This window comes from Brachyhypopomus gauderio, chromosome 18 (genome assembly GCF_052324685.1).
Source record: "Brachyhypopomus gauderio isolate BG-103 chromosome 18, BGAUD_0.2, whole genome shotgun sequence".
NCBI classification, from domain to species: Eukaryota; Metazoa; Chordata; class Actinopteri; order Gymnotiformes; family Hypopomidae; genus Brachyhypopomus; species Brachyhypopomus gauderio.
In genome coordinates this window covers 2,122,873-2,148,454 of record NC_135228.1, presented here as the reverse complement: position 1 = coordinate 2,148,454, position 25,582 = coordinate 2,122,873, and the positions used below count along the sequence as shown (strand labels likewise).

General features: G+C 44.4%; 2 protein-coding genes and 1 pseudogene across 3 annotated transcripts; 1 reads left to right on the top strand and 2 right to left on the bottom strand.

Annotated features, from left to right (window-relative positions):
• Positions 1–1,348: 1,348 nt before the first annotated feature.
• On the top strand, positions 1,349–1,424 carry LOC143482470 (U6 spliceosomal RNA; annotated as a pseudogene).
• A 677-nt stretch (positions 1,425–2,101) lies between these two features.
• On the bottom strand, positions 2,102–4,495 carry LOC143482291 (uncharacterized). Of its 2 annotated transcripts, none has more exons than XM_076980628.1 (6): positions 4,241–4,495; positions 3,936–4,145; positions 3,489–3,762; positions 3,117–3,373; positions 2,778–3,026; positions 2,102–2,679 (listed from the first exon to the last, which is right to left on the bottom strand). In XM_076980628.1, exons 5-6 carry the CDS (start codon positions 2,882–2,884, stop codon positions 2,109–2,111), a joined length of 678 nt encoding a protein of 225 aa, XP_076836743.1. In that variant the 5' UTR covers positions 2,885–3,026; positions 3,117–3,373; positions 3,489–3,762; positions 3,936–4,145; positions 4,241–4,495; the 3' UTR covers positions 2,102–2,108. The 2 variants fall into 2 exon arrangements, with proteins under 2 accessions (XP_076836743.1, XP_076836744.1); XM_076980629.1 differs by having other exon boundaries at positions 3,936–4,116.
• Positions 4,496–12,535: 8,040 nt separating this feature from the next.
• LOC143482193 (low affinity immunoglobulin gamma Fc region receptor III-A-like) lies at positions 12,536–23,632 on the bottom strand. The gene is made up of 7 exons (XM_076980474.1): positions 23,607–23,632; positions 22,212–22,244; positions 21,897–22,008; positions 21,670–21,750; positions 15,777–16,055; positions 13,021–13,944; positions 12,536–12,729 (listed from the first exon to the last, which is right to left on the bottom strand). Exons 3-6 carry the CDS (start codon positions 21,931–21,933, stop codon positions 13,646–13,648), a joined length of 696 nt encoding a protein of 231 aa, XP_076836589.1. The 5' UTR covers positions 21,934–22,008; positions 22,212–22,244; positions 23,607–23,632; the 3' UTR covers positions 12,536–12,729; positions 13,021–13,645.
• Between the last annotated feature and the right edge of the window lie 1,950 nt (positions 23,633–25,582).

The window sequence follows — 25,582 nt, the reverse complement described above, 5'->3', positions numbered from 1 at the left end:
ATACGTTTACTTCCAGTCAACATTCAAATGTTACTTTTATTTAAAAAAAAAAAATTGTCACCAACACACCTGAACCATATTGTTAATAAATGAATAATGATGTTTTATTTAAAGGTGTGTGTTTGCTACAATTGAACAAGAACAAACCAAATATTTCATCTCAGGGTTAGGGTTATGAGCCCACATTAAGAGTCCTTTTGTAATGTAATGTAATGTGCCATATTTGTGATTTTCACCCCAATCAAAATTTGTCCTCTACATTTACCAATCTGTGCAGTGAAAACACACACACACACACACACACACACACACACAGTAGTGATCACTAGGAGGCTATAGTGCACACGTCCCCAGAGCGGTGGGCAGCCCTGGCCCGGCGCCTGGGGATCAGTTGGGGTTAAGTGCCTTGCTCAAGGGCATTTCACTTTTGCAACTGTTAAAACTGGTAAAAACACAAATCCTGCAAACATTCAAGTCATGACCCTAGCAACCAGGCATGAGGTCATCCCCCTAAAATCCAGATACAAAGTCATAACAGCAGTCTACACAGACTAAACAAAATAGTTTTCCCCTGAATCAGCTTAGCAGAAACCTGCTAGTTGAGGTTCAAACATTTTTGCAGTCCTCAAAAACAGCCACAATCACACAGAGATCACAGTACATTAAAGGCAACGTCTGTTGAAATCCTCACAATTTCACACCGTAGCTGGTCTGCATGAAAGGGAAATAGCCCTCTCGCAGGACAAGTAAGACTTGGAGAAATTAGATCTTGAGGTCTGTCTCAAGCCTCCTAGAGGCAGACAGGGGTACAACAGCCTCCCTGACCTGAAAGACTGCTAACATATTCCATTTCAGCTTTGTATACTCCTCTTCACACTCATCTTGTTGCTTATTTCCTGTATCAAGTTTGGAGTCTTTCTAGGTCTTCAGTTCTTCTTGAGGCGCTGTGCTTTGTTCTCTGGTGTTCTGCTCTGAGGCGGCAGTTAGCCGTGCGGGGGAGGAACTAGTTGTGAGACCGAGCGGGGGAGGGTATATCAGGAGAGACAAAGGGGCCGTTTACGTCATCTCACAAGCCTCCAATTCAAGCCGCCACTACGCCGTCTACTCTGCATATTTCCCACAATACACTCCGGCGAGCTAAAGCAGTAAGAACTAAACCACTAATGCTTAAAAGTATTTACTTTTACAAATGTGAATCATTGTATATCTTATCTCCAGGGACATGCTAGTTATTTTGGACTATTCTGAGGGCATTTTGAGCCAAATAATCTTTTTTTTTCCCATTCCAGAGACAAGACGCATAGTAAAAGTCCCCAGCATTTATAGGGGACGTTCAGATGTCTTGTTCGTGCTTGCTACGGCAGCACATATACTAAAATTGGAACGATACAGAGAAGATTAGCATGGCCCCTGCGCAAAGGATGGGAGCCAATCTTCTCTGTGGCCAGTTTGGGCCCTTGGGGGCCCTTCCAGGTGCCAGGGGTGCTCTAGAAACCAAATTTGGGGTGCCCGATCTCATTCGAGACATCCCCAGGGTTCCTGGGTGCCCGCTTCACCCTAAACCCAGAATCTACCCAAATCTTGTACCATGTGACCTCTTTGGCAAGGAGGCGGGACAATGGTGACAGAGGGTGGGACATGTCTTGCATGTTAAGTAGCCATGTGCTTTACAAATTGCATGTCAAGTAGCCATGTGCTATGCACAACAAATGTTGTAATGAATGATTGAATTATATTTTTTGAATGATTGAATTATATTTTTAAATCATATTATATAAATATATATTTATTATATATTTCTGTTTTTAATCATCTTGATATTGTTGTAATTCTATTGAATATTTAATTATGCCACAATTTTTATAAAATCCAAATAAAACTGTTTATAAATTGTGGAAACAGCAAATTGTGTGAACAGTGTTTTCTTTAATCAACAATAAAAATCTGAATAAATAAACTTTTAAATAAATCAGTGCCAATCAGTATAATATAATTATAATAAATGCTTATAATATAATACATATATACATACATACATACATACATACATGCATACATACAGAAACATATTTACATAAACTATTTACAACATCAGGTAGGTGTTTGGATCACTGACCCTGTCCAGCACCTCCTCTCTTCATCTCCTCCACCCACTGCTCCACTGTCTTCCCCGCTGCTGTCGCACAGAAGTGCACCCCACGAAAGCGGCTGTGGCCAAACTCTTTAGTCTTTGGCTGGCCACATTGTTTACATAAATAATGTTCATGTTTGAGCCGCTTCGTGGGGACGGGCTGTCCATCAGCAGCAGGGGGTGCAGTGCTGGAGGCAGCAGCAGCAGCAGCAGCCTCTGCCTTCTTCTTCCACCGCCACGCTGTGGTCCGGGGCACTTTGGGCCCAGGCTGTGTGGCGGGGGCAGTTGGAGTGTCGGGGGTGGCAGAAGCTGGAGCAGCTGTGGCGTCACCGGAGGCGAGAGGATGGTGGCCTCGGACGCGCTGGGAAGCCTGTCCGGAAGCGTCCTCCTGGATGTTAAAATCGTACGCAGGGTGGGCGTACGTGGGACGCTCCCGGAGCTTGCTCAGCGCGGGAGGGAGGGGTTCCGAGGCCACCGTGGGAGTGCTGGACTGGCCAACGCTCAGGTGCAGAACCTCCTGTTCCTGCTTCTTCTTCCTGGCGTTGTACCTGTAACAGAAATGCAACACAGTCTATCAGTAATCAGCCTGTATAGCTCACAGTGTCAACGAGATCAATTTCAGACAAAGAAGACTGGATAAACTCACCACTGGGTCAGTGTCCTCTGATTGAGCTCAAAGAGCTGTATGCGTGTCCGAGCCATGAGGCCAGGGCTGCCCAGGACTACGTCCCTGATGACGCCGTAGTCCCTCATGATGGCAGCCCACCTGTTCACCCTGACGCCGGCGATGGTCTGCCCGCCAGGGTGAAGGCGACAAAGCGCCAGGCAAATGGCCTCGACAAGGCGGCTGACGCTGGGCCACTGAGCAGGCCCACTGCCTTGTCCGAGGAAGCAGCTACAGACAGACACAGACAGAAATCAGTGACACGGCTACAAGCCAACCTAGAAAATCCTGAAGCTACTGGATTACTGAAGGTTCTCCTACCGCTTCAGACTCTCTGTCCCAGCAACAACAGAGGTCTTGGAATGGCTGCTTTTGAAGCGTCCCTTCACCAGTCGGTCTCTGTGACGCGGCGGGTAGACAACACCGCCTTTGTCGCTCTCTGGCAGTTTGTCCCAGAGAGCCACGATGCCGTCTACCCTCTGCTGTGTCACAAAAGCCTGGTGACGCAGCTCCACCAGACTGTCGGCCAGGTTGACCACGTGATGATAGCCTGGAACACCGTCGGGTCCCAGACTCTCCTGGAAATTAAAGAAAGAGAAATCATTATACAGATATCAGACACTGTGGCGAAAGGGTCAGGACATAACAGCTGAATCCTGCTACGATTTAACACAATGAATAAACTACACTTACATCAGTACAGGCATGGGTCTGGGTAGCAACCTGGCCAGGGACGCTCTCCTCGGTTGGCTCGGACGTGGAGTCTTCGGCAGGGTCAGACTGGGCCTGCGACGATGCAGCCGGAGAACGAGGCCTCACTGCTGCACGATGGAGAGGCAGCAGTGGCTCGAGGCTGTGCTCAGAGCATGTGGGGTCCGCGTATTCGTCGAACCCCACATCCTCGAAGCCTTCGTCCTCCGGCTCTGGAAGGTCCTCGTCGCAAAGCCCATCCGGAGCGTCTGGATCCCTGCCGAGGTCCTCATGCAGCACTACGCCGGTCTGAGAGTACAGGTACTCCACCCCAATGAGTTCACCTACGTGAGGAATACAGACAAGAAAGTTTAAGTGTGTGTGTGGGTGCGAGAGAGAGAGAGAGAGAGAGAGAGAGAGAGAGAGAGAGACACACACACACAACATTACCTGTATACTCTCCAGGCCTTGTGTAATCCTCAGCCAGCTGGTGCCCAAGGAGTTGCTGGCTGAGCTGGTTGGCGTAGTGCTGCAGCTGGCCACTGTAGCAGACCCGAGCAGGATCGCTCCCCTCCACTGCTGCTGCCGCGCGGTCCTCGTTCCACCTCACCAACCCTTCCAGCAGGTACGCCTGGAAGTGCAGGGCACTTGCACTCGTACCTGTAACAGTCAAGCACAAGAGGCACTTAGCAAACAGTCCTGACGCGTACGTCTGCATGTACATCAGAGAGAAGGAGAGAGTGTGAGACACTCACCAGGCACGAAGCGGTTCAGGTGGAGGTGGAACGACTCCAGGGACGTGGACCCGCGCGCACAGCGATATACGGGCAGGATGACCCCTCCCCTGGTCACCTGCCCGACCCTCCTGTAGAGCTGAATGCCAGGAGGGTCCTGAATGCAGTGGAGGTGGCGCCTCTGGGTCTGCCAGATGTCCTCCATCTTCTCCCGGTCCAGAAGCCTGATGCCCATGGTGTCTGTTCTGTCCATGAAGTCCTCCAGCAGCTCCTGGATGAGCTCCTCGGACGCCTGGGCCCCGCGTGTGCGGCGGCGGCAGTGCCGAGCCAGCTCCTTAGCTGTAGGTCTGCTGGAAGACGTAGCATCAGTCAGGTGGCCTCTGGACCGCGGTGCCTCCCCGAGCTCCGACTGCTTGGCCTCTTCTAGTCGGGCCACATCCTCCGCATCCCACTCGAAGACGCAGAAGGAGAGGCGGCCCATGAAGAGGCCGTACAGCTGGTGGCTGTCCGTGGTGACACCCGCCGCGAAACGGCGCATGAAGTGCCACACGTCCAGCCTGACAACCAGCTGGTCCCACGCGTGGAACATGGCAGCTGCCTTGCCCTTGCCCGCGGTGGAACAGCAGTCCCGGTCTACGTAGAGGAGCTGGGGAGGATCCTCTCCGGCTCGCTGGTACCGCTCCATCAGCTTCACGCACATGGGCAGCAGGCCCTGGCCCTCTCCCGCCGTGAGGACGCTGATGAGGACCTGCCCAAACTCGTTGCCGACGTTTGTTGCCCATGCCGCCGTGCCGGAAGCAGCACCAGCAAGTTTCTTGGTCACCTGAACAGACAAGACACAGCGCATGACAAAAAAGCCCACCATAGAGATTACTGTGTGTGTGTGTGTGTGTGCTCCTATACAATCTTACCTTCTTAGTGGAGTCCATCTTTAAAATGGCTCCATAGATGGAGGTGACCCTGGCCTTCGTCTCCTCAAGCCGTGACAGTACATCCTGGGCATATACTGTCAGCAGCCATTTTGGAGTGGGCACTGGCACCATCGGGGGCAGCTGGTGGGTGATGGTGCTGGGGTCAGTGCCCGGGACCAGAAACTTTTTGAGCACGGAGAGGTACTCGGAGGACTGGGTCAGCCATTGCTGTCTGTGCCTGACACACAGATGCTTGTACAGCGAGGTCACACTGTTCCCGAGAGTGCGGCCTCGCATCAAGCTCACAACCTCCTTGTCGCAGGACAGCCTACAGCACAGAAAACCACAGGTTACATAGCAATCAAACACAACTTCTCACAAGCTTACAAATGCGCACGCACGCTCACTCATCGAGTGCACGCACGCTCACCTGTAAGTCAGGATCGCTGGAAACATCTCCCGATGGACGGGGTCCAGCTGATCCAGGATGTCCTGCGACCATCCCGCCACCTTCTTCTTACAGCGGCGGCACTCCAGGTACTCTGTGGCCATGAAGTACCAGCCGCTGAAGTTCAAGACCCTCCGGACGGTCTTGTACATCCCGCAGGCCGTCAGCTTATGGCCCAGCCGACGGCACTCGGGATGCACGCACAGCAGCTTGAATGCCCACATGCGGTAGGGCATCCACAGGAACAGCCTGCTGTGGAAGAAGGTGTCTGGCCATGACGGAGGTTGCGTGTAAACCAGCCGGGGTCCGGGAGGCGACCACCACAGGCGCAGGTTCTTGGTCAGCGCCAGCCTCCCAGACTGGTCTCTGGTGAAGAGAGCCCGGCTGACCCACTGATGCTGCTCTTTGGGCAGCGTCTGCTTCCAGCCCTCGGGCAGAAGCACCTTAGACAGACAGACAGATGTAATGAATACGGGCTTCGCATTTTCACTGAATCTACAACAAAAACCCCAGAGCTGGGGCTGGGATGCTCACCTCAGCAGTGGGCACTGGCTGCGTTTGCGAAGGCTGCTGTTCCGGTTCAGCCGTCGGTAGGGAGCGCTGAGGTGGGTCAGGGACCACGACAGAGGAAGAGGAAGCTGGAAGGACACGCGTTAATGAGCTTATGAAGGGGAGAAACATCATAACAGCATCGGTGTATGTAAGTGACAGCAGTCTCAAGAAACGTGTCATTACGTGCAGATACTATGTTAATGAAATAAGCAGATGAAACAAAGACGACTTGCCTCCCCCTCTCGACCCCATGTTACCCTCAAAAGTAATTAATGAGCTAAAGATTATGAAGATTGATGAAGTGCAGCATGAATTAATGAGCGTGCAGCGTGAGACTATTCTAGCACCACCACCCTTCATTACCTACCTTACCACTTCCATTTCCTTTCCAATACAGCTGCATTACAACAAAACAAGTTAAGTTAAGGCCAAACAACAAGACATTCAATCCAATACTAGTGTACTTCACTCAGTCCAACCTGCAGGACAACTCACCTTCAACGTCCAGTTCCACTGATGCAGCCAGCAGCTCGGCGTCTGTTGGATCCTGTGAGCTGCGGCTGGCTGTGGAAGTCCGGCGCTTGGACAAGCCTGTATGGACACAAGAGACACGTTATCAGACAGGAGTTGTGCTTGGAGGCACACACACACACACACACACACACACACACACACACACACACACGTCTCTACACATGCGAACTGTACAACCTGGGAGACGGGGCACTGCAGCTGGAGCAGGCACAGAGCAGGACGAGGACGCAGCGAGTGCTGGCCGGCTGCTCTTCTCCGCGTCTCTGCGCTGTACATACTTTTGCAGCGCCTCCATCTTGGTCCCAGGTCTGACCTTCTGCTGCCGGATCCACTGGACGTAGCTGTATTAAACAAAAAACCAATCGTGAGAGTGCAGCACGTTCCACCTTTAACATCCACTGCATGTCGTACATGAAGGTAGCACCTACCTCCTCTTCTCTCTGTCCTGGGCCTGGTACAGGTCCCTGTACGAGACGCTCTGGTGCACCCCAAACCCAACAAGACACTGGCCCTCCTGCCCAGAGGAAGAGGGCTCGTCCCTGGCACGGCGCTCCCTGACTGCTCTAGTCACGTCAGGAAACAGGTTGACGTACCGCACCAGGGCGTCTTTGTTGGCCATGGAGGGGGACACCAAAGCGTCTCCACCCTCGCGCTCCCGTTGATGGGCTGCCGACACCATCACGGCGTAGCCCACGTCATGGGTCAGCAGCCATCTGAATGTCTGACCCCGGTACTGGCCAAACTGGATGGTGCTTTCACTCAGCACCAGCCGGGCGTTCCCGGGGTCGCCTCCTCCAGCCTTCACCCGATCCTTGGCCTCATCCCTCACCCTGTCAGCGCTCCAAGGACGGGAAGAGGTCGGCCGCTGCTTGTAGGCGCTGACCAGCGCCGCGGCATCGGGTGAAGGTTGGAGGGTGAGATCACCACAGGCCTCACGCCTGAATGTAGGTGTGTAGTCCATTCTGTACAACAGGAGAGAGCAAAATGAGCATGCACACGACTACACACACACACACACATACATAAATACATGCATACATACATGCATCCATACATACATACATGCATCCATACATGCATGCATGCATGCATGCATGCATGCATGCATGCATACATACATACATATATACATGCATGCACGCGCACACACACACACACACACACACACACACACACAGACATGCGCACACAAGTGTGATCTCTAGTAAAAAAAAAAAGCTGTCTAACGAAAGAAAAAGAAACACATGATTATAAACCGTGTTTCAGTTACTGAACGCTTATAACGACGTCGTACGCTGTGCATCGCGTTACTACAGTTGCAACAGACACCTGTTTAAGACCGAGACTGTGTAGCAGTAGCCACCCGATCGTACACTTTGTATTTTGCACACAAATTACAGAGATCACGTAGCTGGATGCATTTAATCACTCATTTTAATGAATTTATTTTGCACAGAAAAGACCGAGACTGTGTAGCAGTTGTACATTCAACCATCGATGTTTAACGGCAGATAAATAGTCAGCCTTCGTATTTTGCACAGAAGTTACAGAGATCGCGTAACTGGATGCATTTAATCACTCATTTTAATGAATTTTAAACGTGTCAGCTCACTATCCAGCTGGTCCGACAGCCGCATTTTGAACAGAAACGACGGATCGAGACGCAACCGAGCGGCGGTTTTAGCTAAATGACACGGTCGATCTTCGCACTTTAAATCTCCACTACAGGCTATCGAGACAGAGGGAGGAAAGAAATAAACTGCACATAAGACTTACCAGAAAGTAAGAAGTAAAAATGCAAAAATCGAAAGGATGTTGATCTATCGAAGAAAACCTTTAGCGCTAACTGACAGCGAGAAAGGGGGTGCGAACGTGATCAGCAACGAGGTAGCAACGGAGAGCCAATGAGAATTCGAGAAGCACATTGGAACAGGCCAATGGCGCTCTGCACGTTTTCTGTTATATATTGGAACAGGCCAATGAGAGGACGCAAGCACATTGGAACAAATTGGAACAAATTGGAACAGAAGATCGGTCTGCCAGAGGCGCAAGGATGACACGCAAAATCGTGAAGCGTCCAATATTTTGGCCCCTGGGGGCCCCCCGGGGCCAATAGAGTCATCAGAACTCCTATAGAAGGCTCAGAGAGCCACAGGTACTTATCAATTATTAAAACCTATAAATAATATACACTACAAACAACTTTAAAATAAAAATAAACAGAAAAAAACTAACAGCTAAACATATGTAGACCTGTCAGATCGGTCAAACCATACATATACTGCATAAATATGTATATAACTACATGAAAATGTTCTATATATACATATCTATTCTCTGTACAAGGATGACACACAAAATTGTAAAGTGTCCAATATTTTGGCCCCTGGGGCCAATATTGGGCCCCGTGGGGGAAATAGTCATCAGAACTCTTATAAAAGGCTCAGAGAGCCACAGATCATTTCATGAACAAAAATGCACTGAAAACACATAACAAATGGCCAAAAATATATGAAATATACAGAAACTTTTCTATCATACATAAACCATGTTAAAATAGATAAAAATGGCTCTATTTTAAAATTATTTAAATCAAACAGACTCACATAGCCTTTAATGAAAAATCTCAAAAATTAACCAGAAGTTTGATAGACATTTTAAAGATTTAAATCAATCAAAATATGCTATATTAAAACTGCTCTTGAGCATTTGAGATTACATTCATATTTATGTAGGTTTCATTGTGCATTCTCAACTGAAGCCGAAATACAATGTTTTTCATTGGTAGGTATTTTGCACCATCTAGTGGACATGAAGAGAAACTCATGTAAATCCCCCTTGCTGAACTTATGCTTTATATGGTATAACCTACACAGCAATGTACATTTATTTTGTTTGTACGTTTTAATTTTGTTTCCTAAAATTCACATTTGTCTTGCCCTTCTTGGCTATCTTAGCTCTGTGTCACACAGAATGGTTTCCATGACTCCATGAAGTTTTGTTTCTTAGGCCTGAACTGGAGAAAGAGATCGGGAGCTACCCAGCTGTTGGTGTCACAGGAGAAACTCTTATTCAAATAAATGGTAGAAACTCACTACCAATATGGATCTGTTATTGTGATACCTCATCTTTCTGATGTGTCCTTGAGGCATTGGTGGGTCTCCTTCCAGACCCACTTGCACTTCTGACCCAAGTTCTCCACCGCCGGCTGCTTCAACACATGAGGATTCTAGGGGTACACTGGAAGTTGAAACCCCAGCACACACTCAAAAGGGGTGATGTGCATGGCAGAGAAAGTTCTGGGTGTATTCTGCCCAGGATACCACCATGCCCACAGGAACCTACCTAACACCTTGTTAACCAGTGTTGACACTTCTTTAAGACTTCCGCAATTTGTCTCGGCATGATGAACATCAGCTTCTGGACAAAATCCTCTTGCATAAAGCCCCCCGCACACAGCGAGCAACTAGCTGAGCAAACGGTCACGCGTGCCCGTTTGCTCAGCTAGTTGCTCGCCGTGTGCGGACGCTTGAGACAGAATTCTCTGCCTCTTGAGCCTGTGAGACATTTATCTAACGTGTTGGATATTTTCTGGCACGCGTGCCCGAAATCTCACCGTGTGCGCTCGGCTGAGCAATTTGGCTCAGCAACTTTTCGTCACCAGCCAATTGGAAGCTCGCTTGGAGTCACATGACACTTCAGTGTCACGTGGTACTAACGGTAGCGTAGACCAAAAGAAGAACAAGTTGCGGAGCTGCCGTAACTTGTTCATTATGGAAACTGTAAAATACATTTTTTTCTATTACTTTTTTTCTAATAAATACATTTATACAATTTCTGTGTTGTTTTTTGCTAAATCCAAGTCGAGTTGAAGAAGAGCATAGCCCCTGGTAAGTAGTTAACTGGATAGAATACAGCTACATGCAAAAATATATATATCAAATATACATCAAAAGTAGTAATCAAAAGTACAGAAAGAAGTTGAACAGATAATAAATGAGATACAAGAGGAGACAACAACCATGAGATATAAGATAGTTAACATGGCTTATTGCATCGAATTCGGCGATAGAATAAAATAATACTTTAATCAATTCGGTGTAGGGTTGCCACCTGTCCCGGTTTTCACGTGACTGTCCCGGTTTTCCTTCTTTTTAATATTCGGTCCCGGCAAAAAAAATTAATTTAATGTCCTGTTTTTCACTAGGTTAGTTCAAACGACTATTTAGACTGTTTCTGCACACTTTAAATCTGTCTTTTTTTCTCGCTGTGTCCATTTTACACCCCCCGGTAACATTTTACGTTCGCCACCCCGTCAACATTTTACACTCGCCACCCACCACCCCGTGTCAGTATGTCTGTTTTGTCAGACAGGTGGTAACCCTAATTCGGTGTCGTCAGTATATGGTGTCTCAACCAAATGAAAATGCTGCTATGTGTTTCATAAACACATGTTTCACGACACCGAATTTATTAAATTATTTTTTTCTTGTTCTATCGCCAAACTCTATGTAATAAGCCATGATAACTATCTTATATCTCATGGTTGTTGTTTATTATTTGTTCAACTTCTTTCTTTACTTTTGATTAGTGATGGCCGTTATCGGCGTTAACGCCGAAGTGTCATGTGACTCCAAGCGAGCTTCCAATTGGCTGGTGACGAAAAGTTGCTGAGCTTAAACAAAAGCTTAAACTAGTGACCATCTATCGACCACCGGGTCCTTACTCAGAATTTCTTAAGGAATTTGCTGAGTTTCTTTCGGAATTAGTCCTAACAATTGAAAGATTTCTAATTGTGGGTGATTTCAACATTCATTATGAAAATAAATCAGACCCACTGAAAACCGCGTTCGATTTCATACTAAACTCAGTAGGTATAGCCCAAAATGTGACAGGGCCTACTCACCGCTGTAAACACACCTTAGACTTAAGAAAGCAGAAAAATACCATATAAATAATGCTGTATTTTTCTGTTAAAAAAAGAGAAAGGATGTAATTTGTAATTATTGTCATAATACTTAAAATAAAGGACATTTTGTCAAATTACAAATAATGTCTGTAATTTTACAAAGTTTTGTATACAATTGGAAAAAATTTTTTTATACATTTAAATATTTACAGTTATTTTCCATAAAATTAGGATTTTTTTAGTGTAGAGGTTTTATTATTAAGTTTACTTCTGTTGTGAACAAACCAGTTGTCTCAGGTTGAGAGAATTTAATTTAATGGATGTAAATGCACTTTATATAGTGTAAGTGTTTACTTTTGCTTTTTTAATATATATATATATATATATATATATATATATATATAAAGGATTTTATCCTGCACTGGTCTATGGATGTGCAATAAATATCAAAAGTTAAACACCTTTCTGATCTACTCATTTCAACTGACTGTGAAAACTGCTTTTTCAAAAAAATCCTTATTCATTGGCACATAATTTTTTTTAACTGTAATGCAAATAGTTACTTTCCCTGGTAACAAGTTACTTTTATTATAGAGTAATTCAGTTACTAACTCAGTTACTTTTTTGAACAAGTAGTGAGTAACTATAACTAATTAAATTTTTTAAGTAACGTTCCCAACACTGTACACCAGTGATGTTTTGTCTTGTCCTTGTTGCTGTCAGAAGCCTCATAGCAGCACTCTGAGCTGTAGGTAGATGTGACAAGTTCAACTGATACCAACACAGAGCTGCAGTTGTCACACAGAGAAGAAATGAGAACATGAATGAAAACCTCCAGAGACAAAATTTATTTGAGTTTTTTTATTTTACTCAGATGGAATAAGTTTCATTTTCCAACTGTGTTTAGACATTTGTATTATGTTAGTAGCACATGTAATGTTATATATTGAAATTAAATAAACCCAGAACAAGAAATAAAAAATGATTATAGATTTGACAAATTTACACACACACAGTAGAATACAGGTAGATGGCAGAGATTAAAAAAGTATTAAGTCTCTAAAGCAGAAGTAAAAGTATTTAAGGCAGACAGAAGTCATTATGTATTCTCACTCCTCCTTCACTGCATTCAGACTTTGGTTTTCACCAGTTTGAGCTGTAGAAAAAAAGACTGAATTGATTAAAAGTGCAGGAGTCAGAATGTCTCACTATGATACACTATTACATTTGTATCTGTGAGATTCACACAGTACAGATGTGGTGAGAGATGTTTCAGACACAGAACTCTGTAAAACAACATGATCTTTGGTGACAGTTGTGCCATTTTAAATTACTTTCTACAGCTGCCAAAGTGTATTAATTCAAATCCTCTGTTGACTGTTTCTAGATATATGAGCTTTTATTCCAGTGTGTGTGATGTGTACAGGCAAAGATGAAGAGTTCTTACCTTGAGCTCTGTAGCATTTGACCCCCAGTATGATGGACACCAGCAGATATGGAGATGCTGCCAATAGACTACTGAACAGTCTGAGAACTGAGAATGGAGCTTCTGAATGTGACAGACCACACACACACACACACACACACATCTAAAATTTAAATTAAAAGATGTGATGGTGTGCTGTTTAGTTTACCGGGCTCAGAGTATACTCAATACCGACACACCCACTTATGCACACCCACAATGCATATAGCGCTTGACTACGCCACCCCTATACGATGGGAAAGGGGCCACTCAAATAAATGAGTGAAAAGAACCAGCAAATAACACAACAAGTATCTAATTGGATCACAATCTTTTATTGCAAATATAAAAATATGCAAACTTTGTTATAAAAATAGACACTCTATTGGGGGATAAGCTAGTTAAGTTATTACAAAGACTAAGTAGTACTGCACAGACTAAAAACCCCGTGGCCAAGGCTATGTACCACCCACAGTGTTTATTCCCAAATGACCACAAGCGCTAATTCTACTACACCAAATCCTTGTAACCACACTAAGCGGCTGCACCAACTGTGCTCACCAAGAAAGCCACACTGCCACAGCAAACACCCCACATAGGGCACAACCTAGACACAACACCCCCACAAAGGGCACAACCTGGACGCTGGAGTGGCCCACGCCTTGACCACAAACAAACAAATAAACTCTCCTCTCTCTGGGTGTTTACAGTTGTAGAGACCCTCATCTGACTTTGAGACAGTGTGGATGGTCATCTCTCCTGCATTCTGGTTCTGGATGAGTAATCCATCTTTATATAAATCAGCTCTGAGGTCTGATGTGACAGTGGGGTGAAGTAAACAGTGTAGAGTCAGAGGATCTCCCTCAGTTACAGGATGGACAGGACTCTCCAGGATCACAGAACCATCTAGAACAGAGAAAATTTTACTCATAATTTATGATGAGACTACAAAAAAATATTTCTACTGCCATAAACATCTACATTCATCAAAGTTGATATGTGATTAATCAATTTAATCTTTCATCACATTTAGCTTCCAATGCCAGAACTTTGGATTTAAGTAAAGCACATTATGTGAATGTATTTGTCAGGAATGTCACCTGATTGCGCCTCGTACAGCTGTTTCCTATCACCACGCCCACATTCCTAGCGTATTTAATCACTCTCGTCCCACTTCCTAGACGTGAAGTACTGCCGACTATGTTGACTACTGAGCGTTATTCTCTGGCTATTCTCCTTCTGTGTACCGACCTCTGCTTGTTCCCTAGACCTCCTCTCCTGCCTGATCCACGGATACCTCCCGGACTCTGCTTACCCCCTATGACATATATGTCAAAGTCAAGGCTGATTATCTATGCCTTGATTATCTACCTGGATGATATTTAATTACTATTAGGCCACAGCCGCCCGATGGTGTTTTGCACGCACAAACACTACATTCCCCACAATGCAACGGTAGCCCGCGAAGTCACTGCAGCGCACACAAGCGGCGAGGGTCTGCGCGGCGAAAATGACGTAATCGCAGTGGCTCCGCCCGTGCGCGAGGGCGTCACAAGCTGTCGATTCGCAAGGTCGTGCACCTCTCGAATTTTGTAACTGCGCGCACCAGTTAAACTTAATTAAGTTAAATATTTATACATATAGTCGATGATTCGAAAATGATTCGAAATAATTCGCTTTTTTATTCACAATATTTAATGGTTGTTTATTTTCAAAACGCCCAATCTTAACGTCTTCACGTTCTCTCATGTTTCGTCCTGGAATTACAAGAGGCTCGTATTTGTTAACGTTATACAAGAGAACTGTTCAGTCAGACAGATATTTGTTGTGAAACGAAGTAGTTACACTTTAGCCTAAATTCCAGCACTTTTCAAACCTTTATTACTTTATTCATTTAATGTACAGGACATGTTTTCTTTGAAGGAAGTTTGTTTTTATCTGTTTGCTTGTTGAAAAATGTTTTCACTTGAAATTACTGACAGATCCATAAGAAATTATTGCTTTATTCATTTAAGCATTAAATAATAAACACTGTTAGGTCTTGGTTAAATAGGCTATGTGCAATCATTTCAATATGTCTTAATAAACATTGAACCAGTCCGGCCCTCGGCTTGTAGCAAATTTGGTTTTTTGTACAACCCTGTTGAGTGTTTAACCTGCTCTACCAAATCTGATTCTCCTCAACAGTGCAGTAATGTTGCACCACTCATTGTTTTAATACTGCAGCACGTTCAGGAGTCTTTGTGGGTGTTTGTATCATGCAACTGAAGTTAATTCAGTAACTGCACAAGTCAACACGAGACCAGGAAAGAGACAAAAACACCAGAGAGGAATAAAAACAAGAACAAATCCAGGACCACAAGATTAAAAAATATCAGCAAAGTCATCAGAACTCAGCAGTGCAGTCAATGAAAGAACTGACAGTGATTCATGGATGAAGGAGGAGAGGAAGATGTACAGAGAGGGTAATGAGAGAATGATGAGGGACAGGTGATGAAGATGAGGGTCACTATAGAGATGAGGACACCTGGTGTCTAGAAGTGGTATTACTGACTGATGTATTTATGACAGTTTCATGAATCTGTAGTGTAAAGTAGTTCATAGATATTTCTAGTTTTAATAAAGGCCAATGTTCAGTCTTAGGACAGTACTGTCTCACACTCCTCTATAGTTCATAATATTGTGATCAAACATTTCCTTTTCCCCTTAATAAGTAAATGCACTACATGGAGACTCACTGTGTACTGTGATGTTGACAGGATTACTGCTCCCTCCAGATTCAGACTGACACCAGTACACTCCAGTGTGGGATGTGTAGAGGAATCTGATATTACAAGTAGATCCTGTAACTGATCCCCAGAATAATGAACAATCTGACACACTCCATCTGTGTTTGTATCGTATCACTCTCCATCCAGTAGTGTCACTCCGTCCCTCACAGCTCAGTGAGAGAGAGTCTCCACTAAAGTGTTGAGTTCTGTTGGGTCTGATGATCAGAGAGACTGGAGGAGATTCACCTTACAGACAGAAAATGCAATTATGATGTGTTATTATGACAGTCTAATCATTACATGTTTAATGATCTAATCATGTAATGAACACATATAACATGGAAATATCCAGTTTTACAACTAAGTTTAGCAATGAATATGTAAACATAGCAACCAGTTTTACACCTTTAAACATACTTAAAATCTTAACCTACTAATTATTCAGAGACTATTATGATTTTTTCTGTAATTTGAATAAAGCCTTTGGTTAAATACAGGATCCTTGTGTAAGTTTTCATTAGTTCTAGTATTTAGTTTTAGTTTTTTATACTTTGGGTTATTTGTCAGGTGCAGGATTCAAAAAGTTAAAAGTAAATATTGTGTAATAAAAACTCAACAAAAGATACCATTAAAAAAATAGTTGAACAACCAACAGTCCATAAGATAGAAGCCTAAAGTGCAAAATGTGTAATATTGCTGCTGAAAATTGTCAGACTAAGGACAGACACGAACATAGGAGCGTAACCATATTTTGGTTCGTGTGAAAAGCTAAACTTTTTGAAGGCAATCGAGTCACACAGTCGTGTTGACATCCAGTCTCAACACATTAACTAGTGCATCCACCCGCTTGTGGTTTTTCTGCATATTAACTAACCATCAGCGGATTCATTTTGGTTCTCCTTCCCGGTGCTACCTAGCCAGGACGGTGCTTCTCTTTCGGCTGAGCTACTCAGAGGCTAACTTGTCAAGGTAATGGCAGTTAGCCCTGTTGTGTGAGTTTTGAGATTCCTGGGGTTTTTCCTCTTGAGAACTACTCCATATATTTTATCACTCGTTTCCACTACAAGACATGTAGTCTTTCTCGTAGTCATATTTAAATAATCCCATACAGGACTCCCAGTTTTTTCCCAACTTTTGTTGTGGTAATTTTGCAGGCTAGCAAGGTGAGCAGGAGCTCTAAATAAGAGACGTGACGGACCATGAGGTGTCGTACGCTTCTGCCAGCTAATATAAAACTTCTAGTGAAAATTTTTTATTTCATATCAGTTCACAAGACATAAATTGACAAACACGAAAACGAAGGGTATCCTATCTATAATTTCTATAATATAGTTTTCTAAACATGGAATATAGTTACAGTTAGTTATCATGTTTTCTTTTAATTACCATTATAATTTTTTTCAGTTAACGAAAATGTTTTTTAAATATCAGTTTTCATTTTTTTTGTTCGTTTTTGCTAACAATTTTAACCTTGCCCCCCACTGGTTTTCTTACTCCCTACTGGTTCAGTGGGTTGAGTTGTGCTCTCCTGCTGCCTCTGTTCCTGGTTCTAGTCCCTGTTCTGTTATTCACCCCAGTTCTATTTCCCCTCAGGTGTCTTTCCCATTTAGTCCACCAGGGTAGAGGTCTGCACTCCCGCGGTAATCCCGCGGGACCCGACAGAATATCTTGCGGCGCGGGACAGAATTTAATTGTTATTGGCGGGAGCGGGAGTTGAATTAGTCCAGGCGATGCGGGAGCGGTACCACATATACATGTAGAAAAATCCCGCAAATTAATAGTCTAGAAAATTATAATAATAACAACGCAATGATTTCCATGCATAAGGAACAGGACGAAAACAACTAATCATTCAGTAAGTAAGCAATAAACTAATTCAAAATATTGGCTAAGCAAGTGATCACGTGAACATGAAGTGTGCGTCATTTTGTCATTTTGATACAGAAATGGCAGAGACTGTAGACCAGGGGTCGGCAACCTTTGAGACATGGAGTGCCAACTTTAACATGTCCAGTCAATGAGTGTGCCACTATGGCGGCGAGTTTAAATTGTTGACCGAGGAGGGGGGGAGGTGTAAATCGACACAAAAAGTATTATATCGCAATCGATCGCCAAGTTTAAACGCCTCCGCCGTTCGCGCGAGGTGTGCGTGCGGAGTCGCGCGCTACGGTCACTCGCGAAAGTATAATCCATTAATATAATAATTTATATTAAAATATATATATTTTTGCTGATGCTGGTCCAGCGTGTCGCGTGCCAGTGACTATGCCTCGGTGTGCCAATGGTGGCACGCGTGCCATAGGTTGCCGACCCCTGCTGTAGACGGTCAACCAGTTTCAGCTGTGGAAAATTCTATTAAAACAGGCGAATACACCACAATTAAGCCAACTACAGGAAAGTCTGATGTATGGAAGTCATATTCCATTGTAATTAATGGAGATGGAAATCGGCTTGTTGTGATACATGTCAGAAAGTGTTGGTGTACGTCACCTAACGGGATGTGTTTGGACTGTGATAAGAAATGGGACAGCGCGATCCATCGCTATATTGCTGTTTTAATTAATACATAAGAAAATTTCAAGTACTAAATCTAATTAATTCAATTCATATTAGGATTGCGGGCGGGGGCGACAGAAATGTGTATGTGGTGGGCGGGTGCGGGATTAAAACAAGCGATTTTTTGCCCGGTGCGGGCGGGAGCGGGATTAAAACAAGCAGGTGCGGGCGGGAGCGGGATTAAAACAAGCGATTTTTTGGCGGGAGCGGGTCTAAAACAAGCGGGAGCGGGCGGGAGCGGGATTAAAAAAGCAGTCCCGCGCAGACCTCTAGACCAGGGGTCGGCAACCTTTGAGACATGGAGTGCCAACTTTAACATGTCCAGTCAATGAGTGTGCCACTATGGCGGCGAGTTTAAATTGTTGACCGAGGAGGGGGGGAGGTGTAAATCGACACAAAAAGTATTATATCGCAATCGATCGCCAAGTTTAAACGCCTCCGCCGTTCGCGCGAGGTGTGCGTGCGGAGTCGCGCGCTACGGTCACTCGCGAAAGTATAATCCATTAATATAATAATTTATATTAAAATATATATATTTTTGCTGATGCTGGTCCAGCGTGTCGCGTGCCAGTGACTATGCCTCGGTGTGCCAATGGTGGCACGCGTGCCATAGGTTGCCGACCCCTGCTGTAGACGGTCAACCAGTTTCAGCTGTGGAAAATTCTATTAAAACAGGCGAATACACCACAATTAAGCCAACTACAGGAAAGTCTGATGTATGGAAGTCATATTCCATTGTAATTAATGGAGATGGAAATCGGCTTGTTGTGATACATGTCAGAAAGTGTTGGTGTACGTCACCTAACGGGATGTGTTTGGACTGTGATAAGAAATGGGACAGCGCGATCCATCGCTATATTGCTGTTTTAATTAATACATAAGAAAATTTCAAGTACTAAATCTAATTAATTCAATTCATATTAGGATTGCGGGCGGGGGCGACAGAAATGTGTATGTGGTGGGCGGGTGCGGGATTAAAACAAGCGATTTTTTGCCCGGTGCGGGCGGGAGCGGGATTAAAACAAGCAGGTGCGGGCGGGAGCGGGATTAAAACAAGCGATTTTTTGGCGGGAGCGGGTCTAAAACAAGCGGGAGCGGGCGGGAGCGGGATTAAAAAAGCAGTCCCGCGCAGACCTCTAGACCAGGGGTCGGCAACCTTTGAGACATGGAGTGCCAACTTTAACATGTCCAGTCAATGAGTGTGCCACTATGGCGGCGAGTTTAAATTGTTGACCGAGGAGGGGGGGAGGTGTAAATCGACACAAAAAGTATTATATCGCAATCGATCGCCAAGTTTAAACGCCTCCGCCGTTCGCGCGAGGTGTGCGTGCGGAGTCGCGCGCTGCGGTCACTCGCGAAAGTATAATCCATTAATATAATAATTTATATTAAAATATATTTTTTTGCTGATGCTGGTCCAGCGTGTCGCGTGCCAGTGACTATGCCTCGGTGTGCCAATGGTGGCACGCGTGCCATAGGTTGCCGACCCCTGCTGTAGACGGTCAACCAGTTTCAGCTGTGGAAAATTCTATTAAAACAGGCGAATACACCACAATTAAGCCAACTACAGGAAAGTCTGATGTATGGAAGTCATATTCCATTGTAATTAATGGAGATGGAAATCGGCTTGTTGTGATACATGTCAGAAAGTGTTGGTGTACGTCACCTAACGGGATGTGTTTGGACTGTGATAAGAAATGGGACAGCGCGATCCATCGCTATATTGCTGTTTTAATTAATACATAAGAAAATTTCAAGTACTAAATCTAATTAATTCAATTCATATTAGGATTGCGGGCGGGGGCGACAGAAATGTGTATGTGGTGGGCGGGTGCGGGATTAAAACAAGCGATTTTTTGCCCGGTGCGGGCGGGAGCGGGATTAAAACAAGCAGGTGCGGGCGGGAGCGGGATTAAAACAAGCGATTTTTTGGCGGGAGCGGGTCTAAAACAAGCGGGAGCGGGCGGGAGCGGGATTAAAAAAGCAGTCCCGCGCAGACCTCTAGACCAGGGGTCGGCAACCTTTGAGACATGGAGTGCCAACTTTAACATGTCCAGCCAATGAGTGTGCCACTATGGCGGCGAGTTTAAATTGTTGACCGAGGAGGGGGGGAGGTGTAAATCGACACAAAAAGTATTATATCGCAATCGATCGCCAAGTTTAAACGCCTCCGCCGTTCGCGCGAGGTGTGCGTGCGGAGTCGCGCGCTACGGTCACTCGCGAAAGTATAATCCATTAATATAATAATTTATATTAAAATATATATATTTTTGCTGATGCTGGTCCAGCGTGTCGCGTGCCAGTGACTATGCCTCGGTGTGCCAATGGTGGCACGCGTGCCATAGGTTGCCGACCCCTGCTGTAGACGGTCAACCAGTTTCAGCTGTGGAAAATTCTATTAAAACAGGCGAATACACCACAATTAAGCCAACTACAGGAAAGTCTGATGTATGGAAGTCATATTCCATTGTAATTAATGGAGATGGAAATCGGCTTGTTGTGATACATGTCAGAAAGTGTTGGTGTACGTCACCTAACGGGATGTGTTTGGACTGTGATAAGAAATGGGACAGCGCGATCCATCGCTATATTGCTGTTTTAATTAATACATAAGAAAATTTCAAGTACTAAGTCTAATTAATTCAATTCATATTAGGATTGCGGGCGGGGGCGACAGAAATGTGTATGTGGTGGGCGGGTGCGGGATTAAAACAAGCGATTTTTTGCCCGGTGCGGGCGGGAGCGGGATTAAAACAAGCAGGTGCGGGCGGGAGCGGGATTAAAACAAGCGATTTTTTGGCGGGAGCGGGCGGGAGCGGGTCTAAAACAAGCGGGAGCGGGCGGGAGCGGGATTAAAAAAGCAGTCCCGCGCAGACCTCTACACCAGGGTTCTTAACCCCTGATCACCCTCATTGTCCTGCTGACCCCTTAGACCCCAGAGTGAATGAAATGAACACCACCCATTTAGAGAGATTCATGCAAAAAAAAACAACAGCAGTTCTCAGTATTCAACCTCCCGTAAATATCTGCACTTTCTGCTTGATTATCTGATATATTATCTGATATATTACATTCTAATCAGGTAGTGCTCTGAAGCAGCTCGCCAAGTTCCCTTTCTGTGACTGTCACATTTTCACTTGTGGACTTGTGCCTCTCACTGTTGTCTAGATCATTGTCGATGTTGCTGTGGTTTATATAAAGATATGTTTTGCTTTTTGTTGTTGTCACTTTAAACATCATCAGTATCCTGTATCTACCATTATTATTTCAGACACCAACCCATATTGCTGTTGTATTTCCTCACCAGTGATCCATAGTGGCTGTAGGTTGCTGTACTGTGTCTGATTGGCTGGTTCTCCTCTCTCTGCTCTGCACACATAAACTCCTGTGTGATGAAGAGCAGCAGGACTGAGAGTGTAGGAGACTCCAGCTCCTGTGCTGCTGTCTGAGATGAGATCTACATAATACCTCACATAGCCATTAATGTCTAATACTGGAGTTAAATCTTATCTGTAGGGAACAACTCTGTACCAGCTGAATGTCCATCCTGTAGAGGAGTCTCTGACATCACAGCTTAGAGTCACTGAGACTCCTTCAGTCAGCCAGCTCTGTGGAGACACACTCAGTACTGTCTGGGTTCTCACTGTAACAGAGAAGAAACAAAATAAAAATGCCGAGTGTATAAATTGACTCATGTACAATACCAACCGTGTCATTAAGGAGTAAAGTCAGAATTCCATGTGTCTTGGTACAAACACACACTCTCCTGAAGTCATAATAACAGCATCACTGAGGTCTGAGTGTTACTGCTTGTGTTCATAGTGACGGTAGAAAGGTATAAATTACCTTGAGCAGGCCACATTTGAAGTGATATCAGCACTAAAAAAGTATGAGGTTAAAAGAATAAACACAAATTATTTATTGGATAAAACACTCAAGTCAAAATGAAAACAGTAAGGGCCATTCTCTGTTCGTTGGGGTTTTATATTCTCTATTTTCACGGACACTAGCATATAAATGTTTGCCATTGTCATGACCAGCGGAGATGCACTAATCCGGTGCAGTTACAAATATAGATTAGACTAGTTTGAGATGAGTAGCGCCTCTCCTGTGTGGTCAGAGTTTCCTGCTGAAGAGGAAAGGAGCTGGTGAGAGGAGGAGATATTCAAATGTCATGTTGTTGTGAAAAACTGAACATGTCCTTATGTCTTAATGTGGTTTCATGAAGTGAGACAGTGTGTGTTGTGTTTGCGTTTTAGAAAAGAGAAATTCAGAGAAGGCAGCCGTGAAGATACAGACCCCTAAACTAATGCTGCACCCGCAGGTTTTAAATGTCACACCTCCTGATGTGTCACTGCATCCATCTCGTCACACGCGCATTTATTTCTGTCTCCAAATAAATGGTGATAAATACTCGTGCACAATATAAAATGAAAAAGCAGCATTAACTCCACAGCACAGACACAAAATTGGAGCCAAGCGACTGCAGTGGAATTGACTTCACAGTAAAAGTAAACAGTAGCAGCTGAACTTCATATTTTCTACCCAGGACCCCTAAACTCTGAACCAGCTGAACATCCAGCTCATATTCTCTGAGTCCTTTTCACTCTGTATTGAGCACATGTCATAATATACAATCTGCTGTCAGTGATCTGCTTTCTACTCAGACTCACTAAATTCTCTCTCCTTCAGCTCTCACATAAAGTACACTTCTCTTTTCCTTTGATAGTACCTGGAATTTGCTGAGCACATTTCCCACCATTTCTCTCTCTGTTATTCACATTCACACAATTTCTCCTCTCAATATTTGAGTTGAACATATTTCAGATCACCTGTGGCAGATTTCCTCTCACTCCCATTATGAGTCTTTTAAATGTCTTCATATATTTGTCTATTATATTTATAATATATTTAATATATCTAGTATATTTAAATTAACGTGACCTATTTCTAACTCTCTCAACTCTGCATCTTGTCTGTGCATCACACTGTTACACTTCCTATTTGCTACAGACTTTTATTTTTTAGCAACTTACAATAAAGCTTGAGTTTGGAGTTTGAAAGCAAACACACATTGGTACAGTGAGGACACCTGACCACATGGGACTGGATCTCTGATACTCCCCTCAGATACACAACTATCTCACTGGACCTCATCACTCAGGATACTCAGACTGGATATTACCAACTTCATATAGCACCACTCACTCTAATGAAGACATGAAGAGCACATTTACTCACAGAGCATCACAGGCAGTGGACTGAGCCCCATACTGAACCAGTAATGACACACAGAATGAGCTACTGTCAGTATTAAATACTCAACACTTCATGTGTTCATGTAGTACAAACACATCTGAAAGAGAGAAGGGGGATGTGGTTACCCTTTTATGTTTCATGTCTATCATGTGTTTCACAGATCAGTAACAACTTTAGTGGACACAGACTAGAGTTCTAGTTCCTTCCCTTTTCTCATGAAGAGATCTCATTTTACTCCCTCTTACAGATACACTCACAACCAGATCTGGAGTATGAGGAGCAGCAGCAGATGTTCATTGTAAAGGTCGTGGTTGCCACTACCTGCAGTAAGAGCACTGCCCACCTGCTCAAGTGGGATGTAGAACAAATCTGGAAAATATCCAAGATACCAAAGTAGAATTACCAAAGTGTCGTTATGTCCATGTTTGTAGTTCCGTGGGTGTGGGTTGTCCGTGAGCGTGTTCGTAGTCGCACCTGTGCCTTGTCTCGAGATCACAAGGGTTTGTGTTAATCACCTATTTAATGTGCGTTCGCGCACTGTCTTGTGCTCGTCTTTGTCTAAAGTTCCGTGACTGTGTAAGTCTGTTACGGTGCTTACGCTCCCCACTGATCTTTACCATGTGTGTGTGTGTGAGAAATAAATGTTCTATAAAAGAAATAAACGTGTTGCACCTTCTACGCTCGTCGTGCCTCCTTCCGTCGGGCGTTACACATAGTGTATAGTGTATTTATCACTACAGTGTGTGTGTGTTTGTGTGTGTGTGTGTGTGTATGTGTGTGTGTGTGTGTGTGTGTATATACTCAGATTCACTGTAGAATACAGGTGGTCCTGTATGAAGACACTAACAGAGTGAGGCTGTAATGAGTTCTGTAGTTCTAGAGTGACATTCTTCATTTAGGGCCTCTAAGTGTCCATGTGGACAGACAGACAGACAGACCAGATCAGTGGGGAACCGTCAGGGCCCTCTACGCCCTCTCAGAGGGCCTAAAATATTCTTAAAACATAAATATAATATAATTTATCCAGTTTTATTTTATCTACTTACAGTTTGACAATCGACATCAAAACAATTACAAAAATAAGCAAATGTGGCGAGCAGAACTAACAAAACCCAAAAAGAAGATGCACGACTACGCCACCTAGGGGAATTTCACCCCAAGGAATTATACTGGGGCAAATGAAAGCCTCAGCACCAACTAAGACCATTAAAACAAAGGACACAAGTTCAAGACCACTGGACCAGAGAGGTAGTTCCAATAATTTCTTTAATATAAAAATATTATTTTGAGCAACTCTTTATAAAAAATATAATTTGCACAGACTCACAATGACAAGTAAAACAAGAGGGAACAGGGCTGCGGCCTTGGTAATTAAGATGGGAGCTAGTGGATCACCTCTATACTGTGCGCTCACCGTGACCACACTTCACAATCAATACTCTTCACTCCCTACCAAACCCGTGCACGAGATTCCACCACCAGGGACATCTGCCTCTGTCCGGCCTGCAGCTCCTGCCCTGCACAAACAATCAAATAATTACACAAAACCAAGACAATGAGAGGACCAGTAAATAAACAAACAAAAGAAAACTTCCTCACAAACACACCAACACGACACCCTTCACAAACAACACGAAAAACCAAACGCTTTACAGCGCAGTTTGTCACAAACACTATTTAAAGAAACCACGAAAGAAATCACACCACCAAATCACTGCAAACGAATAAAGGGATAAAGAAATAAAAACCACACACACTCAACCACATCAAACATGTAAACTAAGAAAAAGGTCGCCGCCAAACTAAGCCTAAAAACGTAGCAAGAAAACAAATAGAAAACACGAAACACACGATCACTCGGACAACGTGAACCACAAACGCCCCCAAACAAAACACAGCACAAAACAAAACTGACTAAAAACGAATCAAAGCAAAACAAAACAGCAGCACTGCTGGCT

Coding starts and splice junctions, on each gene's coding strand:
- LOC143482291 (XM_076980628.1), bottom strand. CDS start 2,884: ATGAGGGACTACGGCGTCATCAGGGACGTAGTCCTGGGCAGCCCTGGC. Junction 2,680..2,777: donor CAGAGGACACTGACCCAGTG/GTGAGTTTATCC, acceptor TTTCTGTTACAG/GTACAACGCCAGGAAGAAGA.
- LOC143482193 (XM_076980474.1), bottom strand. CDS start 21,933: ATGTCAGAGACTCCTCTACAGGATGGACATTCAGCTG. Junction 21,751..21,896: donor ACAGGATGGACATTCAGCTG/GTACAGAGTTGT, acceptor TTCATCACACAG/GAGTTTATGTGTGCAGAGCA. Junction 13,945..15,776: donor TGTCAACATCACAGTACACA/GTGAGTCTCCAT, acceptor TCTCTGTTCTAG/ATGGTTCTGTGATCCTGGAG.